Genomic DNA, 14577 nt, shown 5'->3' on the forward strand with positions numbered 1-14577 from the left:
TTATTTCGGTGGGAAAATTTTCGAAGCTCAAATGGGCGCCCCTTAGGGGACTCCGTGGAGGGCGGCGATAGCGTGTTCCCTTGATCCCTAAAGATTTCACCTTTTCTCCCTTATTCCCAATCAATGAATTCCATTGTTCTAAAACCTTTCGTCAAAGTTCCCTTTAGAGATAATCCTTGTTCCGGGACTCCCATATGAAAAGGGCAGGGCTGTTCCTCGTACCTTTTAGGTAAAGGTAAAGGTAAAGGTAAACTTTATTTAGCCAGGGTGGCCCATTCAGCGACGAGGCTGATATCCAGAGGGGCCCTAGACTAAAAATATAATAATTAAAGATACAAGACATTGTGATAATTTAAAAATACAAGATAAAATTTAAAAAGTACAAGATATAAATTTAAAAATACAAGTAATAATTAAAAGTATCCTCGTACCTTTTAGGGGTTAAAAGAGTGGTTTTGGTACCTCTGAGGTTGTTCAGCCTCAAAAGATTCACTGCGGGAGCTTGTGCAATACCTTTTAGGATATTGAACCAAAAAATATGACAGTAGGTAATGTGTTGCTTTAGAATTGGTACCTCGACTTGAAGTGAAAAACATTTCAAGCCATGCCCAAGGAACAAGATCTTGGTACATGTAACTCCTGGGGTTCTTTTCAAAATTTCTGAGAAGCATCCTGTCCTTTTTATACGAGATTCCCCCCCAGGAAATTATCATGTTTCCTTGTTCCTCAAAACCCCTGGGAAGCCCTTTTACCCTACTTCTGTGCTATTAAAGATGGTTGCCACAGGGCTGGAAATGGTCAGGAAACAAAATTCTTCAAGGTCAGAGAAAAGTCTGGGAATTTTATTAATTCACGAGTCTGGGAAAAATGACATTTTTGGAGAAAGTTGACATATATTTTTTATTGTAAAATACCATTGCATGAAGGCCAGAGGAAACATTTCAGGTCACTGTATGATCTCAATGATGATGGTGTAAAGTTAACTTCCTTAACAAAGAAGGCAGAAACTATTAAAACTCCATAGATCAAAATATTAATTGATGGAAAGGAAGGCTGTAAGTCGAGGTTTGAGGTTACTATAATGTCTCTGACTTTTCGTCCTAATTTAGTCCAGGATATTTCATTGTTATCAGAGAAAAGCCAGGGAAATATATTCAGGGAATTTTGAAAAGTGAAAAGTGTTTAACCATAAAGAAAATACTGGTGCATTTAAGGGACCAGTAAGTAGTTTTCAACAAGTTTATTTACATTAAATTCCTTATTAATTGGTGACCTCATTTCACTGGACTGAGTGAGCGCATTTTTATCAATATTCAATGTATATATTTGAAAAGTGTTTGTATAATTATGACCAAGAAAATACTGACAAATGCATATGAGATGAACTGATTTTGTCAGTTATATAAATACATTTGAATATTCTGTGAACCTCTTGCTCAAACAAGATTGACGTGACCACTTTTTCAGTCTCTCAAGACTTGTTCAACTCAAACTTCAGTTGTGAGAACAAAAAAGCAGAGAGCTTTAGATCATTTGTGTGCTATATCTCATTAAGAAATGTTCATCCCTGATTTTGGAAAGACATCTCTGAGATTCCATGTTCCCATGTAGTTCAGAAATAAAGACAGTAACCCTCTTTGTAATTATTAATAATATTATTAAAAACTGTTGGTTTCGTTAAACACCCAACATGTGTGGTCCAGTGTATATGTAGACTCCCACACTCAACCTGCAATGAATCAAAGACTTATCTACCCCTCCCCCCAGGGGGGATACTACCTATAAATGTGGCCTATACTGGGAGGTTCTGCCCAAAAGGCTTACCTTTTCCAGGCTTCAGGCATTTAAAAGGGTAGGGATTTTAAGGGCTGAGGTATATGAAAGGGTAGGGAAATCCGTCATTTAGGTATTTAAAAGGGCCTTTTTATTTAAAGCAGCAGTTTCAGTGTTCTTAAGTGGGTATGTGAAAAGGGTACTTTTTTTTTTCAATAAAAGGTATTCAAAAGGGGTACCTTTTCTGTCAATATGTTATATAAAAGGGTAAGGGGTTGGACCTCCCTGTAAAAAACTTTGTTGAGTACCCTTCCCCCTCCTGGTCTCTACCAGCTCAAGCTCTTCACTGTGTTCAATCTGCCACTTTGTTGAAAGTTCTTGAATCGGTTGGCAGCAAACTTAAAGCAATCCCTTCCAGCCATCTCAGCACTCTTATAGAAAATAAAGTCGATGCCACTGAGTGTGCCTAATTCTTCACGGGATGAAAGATTAGAATCTTGGGCAATGCCAAGGTGTTCACAAACAGACTGATACATGCAAAGGCTTGCCTCACAACACTCTGTAAACACTTGTTCTTTGACAGACAATGAAACAAGATTTTTTGTAAAAATTCTTGTCATAAAGGCAAACACATCAGTTTGTAAAACAACAAGGATGTGTGCATCTTGTAACAAACTCAACAAGTACTTAAACAGAAGAATCATGATTGTGTGTACCTCTGCTGCACCCAAAACTGGTAGCATTGGTAGTGCTAAAACACTTCCTGCTTTACTGTGACACGAATGATAAATATTCAAGATGTATCTGTGGTCTTCTAGAGGCTATGATTCATCTGAAGTTCCAACAGTTGCAGCAGACAAAGAATCAATAAGAGAGTTTATGATAAAGTACAGATATAACTTATCTCCAGCCATACCAGTCTCACGAAAGATCTTCAACTGGCAATCCACGAGTCTTAAGATTGGGCTAATGCCCTTATCATAGTCTAGCTGAGTATTGTAGGCTGTGAGGAAAACACAATGCAATATCATCGGAAGGTCAGCTAAGGCTGCCGTGATTCCATCTGCTACAGAAACAAGAACATTTTCCCGAATGCTGTGAATCAAGTTGTTCTCTGGGATGAAGTACTGTGGAATGCTTCCCTTCCGTAAATGATCAACCAGAGCACTCAGCAAATCAACCACAGATTCAAGGAGGTTGTTCCAGTCCTCCAAAGGCTTTTCTTCACACTTCCACAAAAAGATTGTCTTCAAGTGATAGGAAGATGGAGTTTTCTCCACAGATGGTTCTTGGTGATTGTCCTTTATTTCTTGAATAACTTGTTTCATGACCAACTTTGCCATGATGTAGCTTTGACGTTGCTCAATTGTCAGTGAATCTACAAGCTTCTTCTCTGCATTAGAGAAGGAGAGCCGCCACTCAGTTTGAAGTAGACTGTCACCATTTTGATGATGAGAAACAGGAACAATATGGCAGCCCTCACTCACAATCTCTGAAATTAACCCTCGTTTCGGCCAATCAACAGGGCGTTTTCTTACAGCCCATCCCTCTGCCAAACTTGTCCATTTAGCACAATGCAAGCATGGAACATAATCATGAGCGTAGTTATTCCTACTTCCAGGTCGATCACGTCTGCTCAACGCTGGTCCGCTCACAGCAACACCTCCGGGAGGAAGCTGGGGACCACTCACCAAGGAGTAAAGAGCAGTCTTATTAACAACCTCAGACCAAAACCCTTTGAAGCTCACTGTTGTCATAAATGTTGTGTTTCCTTCTTCATCAAGCTCACTCAGCCAGACATACCCAGGATGGTCAGTTGGCACTAGAAAGACCTCTTTCTTTCCCTGCTTAGATTTACCCTTGATGGTCATTTCTTCTTCTTCTCCCTTATATTCTGCTGCAGGTAAAAGGTTACCTAAAGATTTCGATTCAGTGGATTGACCTTTATGCAAACTGCAGTCTGCTTTGACTTTGAAAGGCTGTGACCTCATTGGAGTATGTTCTCTCATGTCAAGGTTTCTTCCCAGCTCCATGACTTCTGAAATGTCTAACCTTTCCAATTGACCGCTTTCTAGAACTGTTATTGAGCAATCAACAAGCATAACATCAATATCGTTGTTTGCCTCCCTTCTACCATCCTTATAGACCCAATGGATGGCAAATAAATTTTCTGCAACACTACCAGACATCAAAAGTTGCACACCTCTACCGCTTTTACTTTCCAATTCTTCCTGAAAAGTCTTGTAACGCTTCAAAGAATTAAGGTACAACCTGTGATTATGTTCTGTCTCTGTTGAATTCAGTATATATTTCATAACTGCCTCCAGAGCTCCATTTATCCAGACAGCGCTTTGTGTAGGTACTGCTATTGACTTGGTTTGTTCCATGGCTACTCGAGAGATTCGAGCAACAAAAAGCTGTGACTTTCCCTTCCGATCTTCGCGTCCCGCTGGTCTTTCCAATAGTTTCCGCCTTACACTACAGGCTTGAAAAGTGCAAACCACTACCTTTCGTGCCTCCAACTACATGTGTCACTGTTACCCAGGCAAGATATAATAGGATACTGAACTCTTTCGCTTCCTCTACTTCCTGGTCTAGGATTACTCAGTCAGCGGTAATTCGCCTTACCTCTGCCGCGTAGTGTAAGAGTCATATAGTGACCTCTCTAGTTCAATCTGATGAAAAATTTGTGGCTTACCAAATTTGAACTTCTACTTTTCATGCCAAGGGGCACATAACATTTCGCAACTTTCACCTTATTTCATTTTGAAAGAATGAAATATACTCAGCAATTTTTGCAAAGGGTCTATATGTTGACTATCTTTGCTGCAGCCAGCACATCTTGAAAAAATTGGCCAAGTGTTCCAAGTTCATCATTCATTATTCAACTTTATCTTTTCTTCAGTCATAACCATATCCTTGTATATTTTTCCTTCAACATTTATTTCTCCTTTGGTATTTTTTTCTACCTTAGAAAGCTGTTGTTAATTCATTTTTGAAACGAACTTTGTACTTGAGAAAAATGACTTTAAAAATAAAGTGACACAACTCCTTTGACAAACTTGTCAAAACACTCAACTCCACACAATATATAGAGGTCCAGTACAAGGCAGTCTCTAATCCTTTTGCAAAAAAAGGAAAATCTGGCATGAGATCAAAAGAAGCCTGTGAATACAGCCGCCTCTTATTCGCTCCCGTTACTACGTGCGAAACGCAAACACTTATGGTTTTTTCCACACCTCCCTTCAAGCATGTTCTAGACATTCAGATAACAGGGAGAAGCCCAAAAAATAGCATATAGAACAAAAAGCATCACTTCATTTCTTTTTCCTGTCACTATTCTTCACATACCACTCACCATTATCTGAATGCCTGGAACAGGCTAAGCCTGCAAAGGTGATGAGTTGGCATGACACAAAATTTGATTTTATTATTCAGTCATACTTGATCTGCCACTTTAACACCAATGAAATATTTTAAAAAACTCCTAAATATTGTGAAGTTTAGTTCATTCAATGGCTTTTAGATTTGACCTGTTTTTGCTTCCATTTATCAACATGTCTTTTAATAACATTCACAATAGTTTCTGAATATTGTAAAAGTGCCGACTGAGCAGTTCCTGACAGATTTATTCGTTCACTCCCTGGATGCAATACACTTGAAATCTGTTCCTGAGCTGTGGACCACACCTGATGGCATGAAGGAAGAGAAATTATCATTAAAAAACAAATTGAAAAGTACAGCAATATGGGCCCAGTGAGCCAACTTGACGATGCGGCGGCCAGTATGGCAATCAGAGGACAAACCCGAATGAAGTATGCTTGGATTCCTAACTAATCCCTGCTTTCAATCTAATGGTTAACTAATCTTGCAATCTCCAGATAATCCGGGAGAGTTGGCATAGATGCAGTTGATTATAACCTTTCTTTCTTAAAACCATCTATTACATCAGGTGACAACTCTTATAAGCATGGTTGACTAGCACCATGTGATAACCAAGGGTCCAAAAATCAAACTTTAAAGACAAAAAAAATACAGTCAAAATGGGACTTTGCTAAATGCTGGAATTGAAAAATGACTTAATGATACCTGCAGTTGCACATGTAAGGTTCCTGAAGCAAAACAAAGCAGTGAAATGTCATCTAGGTGACTACTGAGATTTCAACACCAGATAGCGTCTAATCATAATATTAGTTTTTAAAAACTGTTGGGAAACCTGTTTGTGCCTAGCATGTGAAGTCAGGTATCAAGTCTGAATTTTGAACTCTTCATCTGAAGGGGAGAAGTATTGAAAATGAAAACAGCTACGAACTTCATTTCTTACTCTAGTGAGAGGAATGCTAGAACTATTTGCACTGTAATGATATGACACCAATGAAGTTCTAATATTCTTACCTGGTCGAACTGTCTGTCCAGCTCATCATCATAAAAAGAATTGCTAATGATTGACACGTCAGCTGACTGAGGAAATGGTTTCAGTTTCCGTACCATTCTCATTTGAGCTAAGCTTTCATTTGCAAAGAAAAATTCATCAACTCCTGCACTGAGGTGACCAGGTTTACATAAAAGATATTTCTGTCTTGTTGTGACATTAAATGGCAACAACTTGTGTTGCATTGGCACCTTCATGAAACCAAGCATTAGAGCTATCCTTGTGATGCCAATGGCAGCAGAAAACTGTAATGCTTGTTGAGTAGACACATAACGCTCATACCATAGCTTTGTCCATTCATCACCAAACATTCCTTCCACAAGGGGATTAATCAACACAAGACTTGAAACATCGCTTTCAAACATCTGAGTGTAAAATCTTGCATTTACTGCCCCCAGCTCAGCTCCAACAAGTATGAAAGGTTTTGGCTGATCAGAGCTTAAAGTGAAGAGTCGGTGAAAATCCTCAACCATTCTCTCGCTCGTTGATAACTTGCCTCGTTTTGACTGTTCTGGGTCTGACCAATTCACAAAAGGCCTGTCACTGAAGCCTAGTCCTGCTCTATCATAAACACATACTCTGGCCACCTTGGAAATCTGAGGTGCAATCAGTGCCCAAGCATCAGATGATTTGCCTGTTGGCGCATCTAGAATTATTGTGGGTGGACCACGCCCTGAGCAACCCATGAACAACTTCTGTTTCCAACCAATATCATACAATTCCCCTGGAAAGAAAGAATCAACTTTAATCACGTGACTAAGCCAAGTTTCACAGAACCGTGTATTTGTCTAATAAAAATAAAACACTTGCTGACTTTACAAAGAAATTTCTAGATTCTGAATCCATTGCCTGTTCTCTGACATTGAAGAATTTCTTTTTCCCAGAATTTTTACCAATCCGAGGTAATGATGTCAAAGCTTAAAGATTTCAATGTGTAATGTGCCAGAAAATGTCCATCCCCACCCACAGAGGGTTTTTTGGTTTGAAACCCTCTTCTCCCCCTCCCCTCCACCCAACCCCTTTGGAAATTCTGGTTTTGGATCATACTTTCCTTTCAAGATTTTGTCCCATAGGGGAACTACATCAAGGTTTGCACATGCTAAGTTGAAAAGTTTGGCCTAAATTTTCTCAAGTTCGTCGTTTATAATCCATGTCAATCTTCTCCATCCTTAGCCACCCTTGTTCCTTTAGGGTTTAATGGCATTTCTGTGGTGTATTTCTTTTTCAATAAACTATTATTTTCAGGTTTCCTTCAATTTAAAGGTAATTTTGCACATAGCCAAAAATAGCTCAAAATGCTGTGACTGAGCTCCTTAAGACTCTCCTATCCCTTGAAATTTCAAATAGCCCTCCTTGCGATAGGTATGGATATTTTCTGGCACCACACAATACTGACCAGGTGGTCTTAGCACCTCTCCCTCCCTGAACAATGCAGCATGATTGAGAAAACCAGGAATTAAAAGCACCAAGGAATACTTCAGCAAACCCCACCAACTGCTGCTTGTCTGCGTCTGTTTATCAGAAACTTCTTTTTCAACTGGAGTGGTTGGCTGTATTTAAAAGAAAAGTAAGAGCCATTCTCATTAGTAAGATTATATTTTTAAATAGTCAGTAAAACAAATACTTCAACGTATTATTTTGGTCATTCTTACCTGGATATGTTTCCCATTACTTTTTTCTGCTTTTCTTTGTCTCATTTCTATAATTTTCTAGAAACAAAAACAAACGTTATTGTTGACATGCTCATGTTGAAACTTTTCGAGTTCTCTCAACCCAACTTTCAAGTCCATCCCATCCCAGATTTTTCTCAAGTGATGAGTTTGCATGGAAATGGTAAGAATCGTGTGTTACATCAATTTTCTCACAAGGGATGAAAGAGGATAAGGCAGTTCTCTACCTCAAGGTCATGATTCTGACAGAAAAGGATGGCAGCCTATGAGAACACTGACCAATGCTGAACAGATCATTTGCAATTGACATCATCACTGCCATGTTGGATGGCCAGTTACAACAGAATTCTAATAAGCCTTTTTTGTTCCTGTCATTCAACATGGCTGCCAGACTCTTTGTCAATTGAATCTCTCGCCAATGCAAACCAACTGTAAGCTATTATTGAGTTGGGTCAGAGTTTAATAAAATGTGCATGTCTGGCATGGTGCAAGTTTTCTCTTAGTTTTATGATCATTACAGGCGCATTACAGCGGATTACACGCCAACAGAATTTTCGAGTTTCAAATTAAAGAGGGATAATTTCAGACTGAACAATAATGCACTGTAACAGCATCATGCGTCGGCAAATGAGCTTACTGAGCTAAGAAACATGTAGAAATATTTACACACTGAATTAGCTTACAGCTTATGGTCGTTTATGATCACTGAACAGTTCAACTGTGAGTTCTAAACCTAAATCATCGTAAGTAACGTATTCTATTACACTAAGTCACTACCTGAATTTGATACAAAAAACAATTAAGGACAAATTTGTACCATAAATTAAGCAACCACAACTCGGTCCATGGAAAACTCTCACCTTAGAACAACCAATCTTTGCTATTTTCCACGTGGTGCACGCTTTACACAAAGACCAAAGCGAACAATAAACTTTACGCTGACCACTGTTTTCGGCTCGAAAGCAGATACTGTCCATTGTTGCTCGTTGCCAGCCCCCCTTCATAAAGGTTTTTGGATGATTGGTTGACCAGCGCGCGCTAGCTGGTGCAACAGATATCAAGGCAATTCAAAATTACAATGTGTAGTAAAACTTGCAAATAGAAAACACTTTTTAAATGGAAAACGTATTGCGTGTAGACTGCGTGTAAATTATAGTATAATTATAGTATACATTAGTCAAGTGGTCAAAATTGCATGCCAGAAAAAGAAAATGCCGTAAAAAAGGGATTTACTATGTGAAGTCAATTAAAGACCGCAAGACGGAATAATCCAGCTAAAATCGTAGACGCAAAAGAAGCCGTACGATAAGCCCAACCCCCCATAGTCTCTTGGACTATATTAGATTTTACTTTTAGTACAATTTCTTTTTATTGTCGTTTAGCCCTTTTCCGTAGACTTGTTTAGCATTTTATATCGTTGCGAGTGTGGACACAGACTTTTGATGTTTATTTAGAAATAAATTCAAACGCCGGGCTGTGGAGCTTGCCTTGTCAATTTCCCACTGATCTGTACACGACGAATATTCTTTGTGTTCCGCAAACTTTTGCAGACGCAACAATTCCTTAGGAATACAAGCCCATACAAGCACTTCCGATGATCTAAAGCTCTTCTCGGTTAATTAGCTCAGAACTTCAAAATTTCTGGATTTTATGGTATTTGACTTGTTTGCTTTCCCCCTTGCTATAAATGTCAGTTTAAAAAGCGAAGAAACACAGCCAGTGCAATCTTTGCATCTTTACCCTCTTTGCAGAGATGCCTTTGCCAGTCAAAAGTATATTATACGAGTTTCTACTTAGAAAAATTATTCTTCACTCCATACACTGTTCTTAGTCTATTACAGCTCTTGATATTCATGAGGAAATACCGGCCCCACCTCTTTACATCACGTCTTACTCTAGTTCTAATCTTCGGTATACTGCTCTTTATCAGGGCTATGATAATACTCCGTTTTTGCTGCGGTTCTTCAAAGGGGTTAATCCACTCGTGTGGAATCCGTCAATATCAAGTGTCTATTCGCGTGGAATAACTTAACTCAGTACACCAAAGACCAAGTTCAAGCCGACATAACCTCCGCGCTGAGCTCACGGAAAGAACTTCATCGATTATAGGTAAGATCTGTAATTCAGTCAGGAGAGCTTTGTGATCACGTTTAGACGTGGTAAGTTTCTTGTTCCCTATCTAATTCAACTGAATTTTATTAAACTACTGTCTGTATTAAGTGAACGTCGGTTTTGCAGACTTCTTTGCAGTTCCATGGCCTGAGCTATTTTCATCGAAATCGTCAAAAATAGTGCCCAGTTTATTATCTTTCATAGTGAAAATTACACACCGTTTACTTAAGGTACTAAGCCCACATTTCGGTGTACCCTTTTCCGAAGGGGGTTTGCTCAATTGGTGCTTTCACACAAGTATGAAATCAGTTTTTACCTGTTAGAGACAAACTGTATTTTATTTCATTTTATTTTATATTTTCACCACATCAGGGACACTAATATATCCACACTAAGGAAATTGCCGTGGGTTTGGAATGGCAGCTCGATTGTGCTCGTATTGGGGTAAGTACTAACTTCAAGTTTAACGATAATACTTCAACTACCTTTTGTTTATGGCAACAGCTTAACAACGGGAGAAAGATATCCAGGGCGTTCAATTGGATCTAAAGAAGTTGGAGTAAGTTACAATATAAGTAAGCTTGACTAGATATATATAGCCTGTCTCGTGGCGAGCGTGATGAGACTTTTCGGTCTCATTGGAAAGCCGGTCTCAGAAGGATGTGTGGAGTTGAGTAGAGCGAAAATTGCCCAAATTGTCCTTGTTATGCATTCAGTTTTCCACGATTAGCTCAGACTGACGATTCAAACAATGATATGTAAATTCAGCCGCAAGCGCTGAAAAACCCACACTTACTGCTGCAAAACAATATACACTATATTAGCCGTAAGTATTTCCAGTGGCTTAATACTCCAACTTTGACCCTTGTAACTTCTGCTCTATTGTCCCTTATTGTTTCGACAGCTTTCCTTTTCGAGTTCCTTTTTAGCTCTATTTTTGTGAGCTAAATATTATATATAGGCATAATCATGAATAGTTTTCATAGATCGTCAGCTAGCTATCTCCATGGATGCGGATAATAATAAACGTCAAAGTCTCGCAGATCTCGGAAGCGAAGGTTGTCCGAACGTTCGTGCGGTTTTGAAGTTATGTGACGTAGCGGTGTCATGTAGTTCAGTACTTCCCAGTCTCTCTCGTTTTGAACATCAACGATTTCATCGACTATTGCTCCGTTTGACATCTCCCTGATGTAAATTCGTTTTGGAAACTGAATATAAAGCAATAAAACGGGTTAATTAATATTGAATTAATAACTAAAACACTTTACCTTCCATTAAGCATCCTGACAGTCAGTCTGTCTCCTTAGCTTATAAAAAACTGACATTATTTTATTCAGATCGTTAAAAAAAAGGTGCTGAAATATTCCTTCAAAGTGTTACAGTATCGCCAGTTCGTAAAATATACGAATCATGAACGTCTTGAGAGGTGGTTCTTCATCAGATCAAACCAATTTTTCTGAATCATGTGAAATAAAACTCCATGCCAGAAAAAAACCATAGTCAAATTACCTGTTATCCATTTTGTCTCAGCCATAAAAATTTGCATCAGTTGAGCTTCCCGAGACGGGTAGCTAGGGGGTGGGGACCCAGTCGGTGATCGAACCCAAACCACTTAGTCTGGAGTCGAAAGTGCAACCATTATGTGAGATTTTTTCTCTGATCAGGAGCAGGAGCAGGAGTCATCTTCAGGGACGAAAATTTAACCCTTTGACGCCCAAGTGGTCATATACGGCCACTTAATGGTCGTGCTCTTTGTACCACCTGTGACGTCATCAATTTAAATGTCATCAGATATTCTTGATGAGCAGATAGTAGTACTAGGCTAGGCCTTTCCGCACAATGGTCAGGTTCAGATATCGACGACATTCCGACGTCGCAAATCGAAAAACAACGTTATCAGTTTTGGTGCAAAAACGGTGGTAAAATAGTCCACTACGCCTATGGTTGATCAAGGTTCATTTCTAGGCTTCGCCCGTAATTAACATCCAACTTTTCACGGCAGCCAGAAAGAACATTCAACGCAAAAGGTAGCCAGTGTAAAAGGGCCGAGAAAAACAGAAAGGAAAGGGGGCAACAAACAAAATTGAGAACGGTTAATGGCAAAAAAAAGTCCAAATTTTGGCCTATGCGCATGCCCGGAATTGAAATTTTGCTCAATTTTGTGCCTAATCCTCGAAAAAATCTCCCCTTTTAGTAAAAAAAAGCTTTCTTAGCAAAACTTAGGCTTATTTAGCGTCATGGCAGCTAAAAAAACCTGACTAAACGGTTAAAAACGGAATTTTTTGGCTAAAGTTTGATATCCAAAGGGTTAACAAACAAAACAAGTCAACAGAATCGACAAAACCGCTCGAGTAAGCAAAGTGCCAAATTATAGCGTTACAACATGGATGAGTGGCAATTCACGTAGAAGATGTTAAGAGGCATAATTTATGTAACAAATGTTGTTATTGGTATAAACTCGGTTTTAAACCTGTCAAAAACGTCCTCTATAACACTTCATTTCAATAATCTGCTCTCTCAGTGTTCCACACTCTCTCTTACCCGTGTTCCTGTTAAATCATCATTCCTGGGACTGCAATTGATTGTTTCAGGTGTTTGATCATCCACCGTGTTTGTCTCACAGGCACGTGAGCGGGTTGACTTATCTTTGTCTTTTTCATCTTCTCGTATTGTGGCAGTCCGTGTAATGGTTTCTTCACTTTTATCTCTTCTACACGAAACTTTGCCCTTATTCTTGTCTTTCCATAAGTTATGATCCTCTTCAAACCTAGAGCTGTTTACAACAATAAAATGTGACAAATAGTTTTATACAGAATGTCTGTCTCTTTTGGGAAAATGCGACAAACGGAAATTATTAGTTTAGTAATCGTATTAAGATCAGCCTCAATTAACCATGTTTGCACTTGCATTTTTCAATGATACTGAAGGTATCGTCTTACTAAAAAACCTAACACCTAAAAATTGCGTATACCTTCGAGGTTTAAGGCAATCTCTCCAAGCTCAGTGGTAACTCGAAAGTAACGGCGCCCCTAGCGCCTTATTTCCTTCCGGGTCATCCTGAGTATTTTGAACTTTACTGTAGCCCGTATGGCGCCGCGTCTTTGTGAAGCGGGCCTTGTTATTGCTTGCAATGAAAGGTTCAGATTCTTTACCTTGAAGAAAATCAGTTCTTTGTTATAAGCTAGCGAGAGATGACTTACTGGCATAACATTCCTCTGTATAGTGCGTAACGTCTTATAGCGTGATTTGGAGGCGTGGCACGTGATGGGTTAACTGTGCATGCTTCAGTTGTCTGTCCTACGTTACGCGATGAAACTTTTCCCTGCGTTGTCTTTTCGAACGCTGCACCGGTTTTACATCTCTCTGAATCCTCAGTCACTTCTTCTTCGATAAATGACCTATAAATTTTAACTTCTCGTAATTTCCTTAGCGTCGCCGATTTTTCACAGGATTTGGAAAGTGAAAGCCGGGTAGCGGAACTTTGTTTTCTTTTTCCATTGTCGTGTGTTGGGCAAGCCCACTCTTTACTAGTCTCTTTAAAGCGCTCAAATTGTACATGTTTCAAGCGCGAGCTGCCAATTGCTTTTTTCGCCGCATCTGTTGTTGTATTTGTCCTTTGTGGCATAACAGGGTGACGAACACCCTTATTTTTTCCAGTATCACATTGCGCAGAAAACATGCCCTCCCGTCGTCTGTTTCCTTGGAAATTCATCGCCAAAATAAGCAGTCCCACTTCATCAACATACTGATTCTACATTTCAATCATTTTCGCCTGGAAATTAAAGAAGGTCACTGTTATCACTATGGCAACAAGACATTGTGTGCGTCAAATTATTTCGCGCATTAGAATTAATGACGCGCGCAGTGCATGACAAACTAGTTTTCTACTGAAAGGTCTTCAAACATGACGAAGACATAAGTCAGACATGATTTTCTGGTCATGTTAGCATTGATTGTTAGCTTTACCACCTTTTGGCCTTTGATTGCGTTTGCAATGAAGACAAAAGCTTTTATCTCTTAATTCGAGCCAGCCGGCAAGGCGGAGGAATCAATATTATTATTTTTTTTTTGATGGCGTTTACCGCTTTTAGAGGTCCGCGCGACCTATCTGTCATGCATTGTGAGGATAACCCTGACAATATTGAAATATTAATTAACCCTAAAATCATTACCCAACTCTAACACTTTGCTCAAGCATTAATCTTCCTTTTTTTGCGGCGCAGATGATAAACTACCAGAAGCTGTTTCTACATGATGTTATACTTGCCCTAACAGATAGCATTTTGACCGCCTTTCCGCTTTGATTCCTTTTCAACCACGTTAAAATGTTTCTCTTCGTAAGTTTTTCATTTTATGCATTGTTTATTTACAATTTTTTCCACTGTCACGACCGTGTTTCATTTCCGCTCAGTTTTTGTCGACGCATCAGTGAAACCTCGCTCGTGGTTGACCTTTTCGTGCCGAGTTATCGTTGAGTAGATCTGAATATTTTACCTGTGAATCACGAAAGAAGGAACAGGTATAATCAAAGCTAATGGCGAAAATTACTGACCTCAGAACGACTGCTTGCTTTGTTTAAAATACGGGGAA

General features: G+C 39.2%; 3 protein-coding genes across 3 annotated transcripts; all 3 read right to left on the reverse strand.

The window, feature by feature from the left end:
- Positions 1–39: 39 nt before the first annotated feature.
- On the reverse strand, positions 40–4708 carry LOC145489815 (uncharacterized). Its single transcript, XM_081468872.1, has one exon. The coding sequence runs from the start codon at positions 4158–4160 to the stop codon at positions 2595–2597; it is 1566 nt and encodes a 521-aa protein (XP_081324998.1). The 5' UTR covers positions 4161–4708; the 3' UTR covers positions 40–2594.
- Positions 4709–4790: 82 nt separating this feature from the next.
- On the reverse strand, positions 4791–8861 carry LOC145489819 (uncharacterized). Its single transcript, XM_081468876.1, has 5 exons — positions 8736–8861; positions 7858–7914; positions 7602–7755; positions 6169–6929; positions 4791–5462 (listed from the first exon to the last, which is right to left on the reverse strand). Exons 1-5 carry the CDS (start codon positions 8850–8852, stop codon positions 5286–5288), a joined length of 1266 nt encoding a protein of 421 aa, XP_081325002.1. The 5' UTR covers positions 8853–8861; the 3' UTR covers positions 4791–5285.
- A 1310-nt stretch (positions 8862–10171) lies between these two features.
- LOC145490016 (uncharacterized) lies at positions 10172–13956 on the reverse strand. The gene is made up of 3 exons (XM_081469104.1): positions 13188–13956; positions 12529–12760; positions 10172–11195 (listed from the first exon to the last, which is right to left on the reverse strand). Exons 1-3 carry the CDS (start codon positions 13697–13699, stop codon positions 10986–10988), a joined length of 954 nt encoding a protein of 317 aa, XP_081325230.1. The 5' UTR covers positions 13700–13956; the 3' UTR covers positions 10172–10985.
- Between the last annotated feature and the right edge of the window lie 621 nt (positions 13957–14577).

This window comes from Orbicella franksi, chromosome 6 (genome assembly GCF_964199315.1).
Source record: "Orbicella franksi chromosome 6, jaOrbFran1.1, whole genome shotgun sequence".
Classification (NCBI taxonomy): Eukaryota; Metazoa; Cnidaria; class Anthozoa; order Scleractinia; family Merulinidae; genus Orbicella; species Orbicella franksi.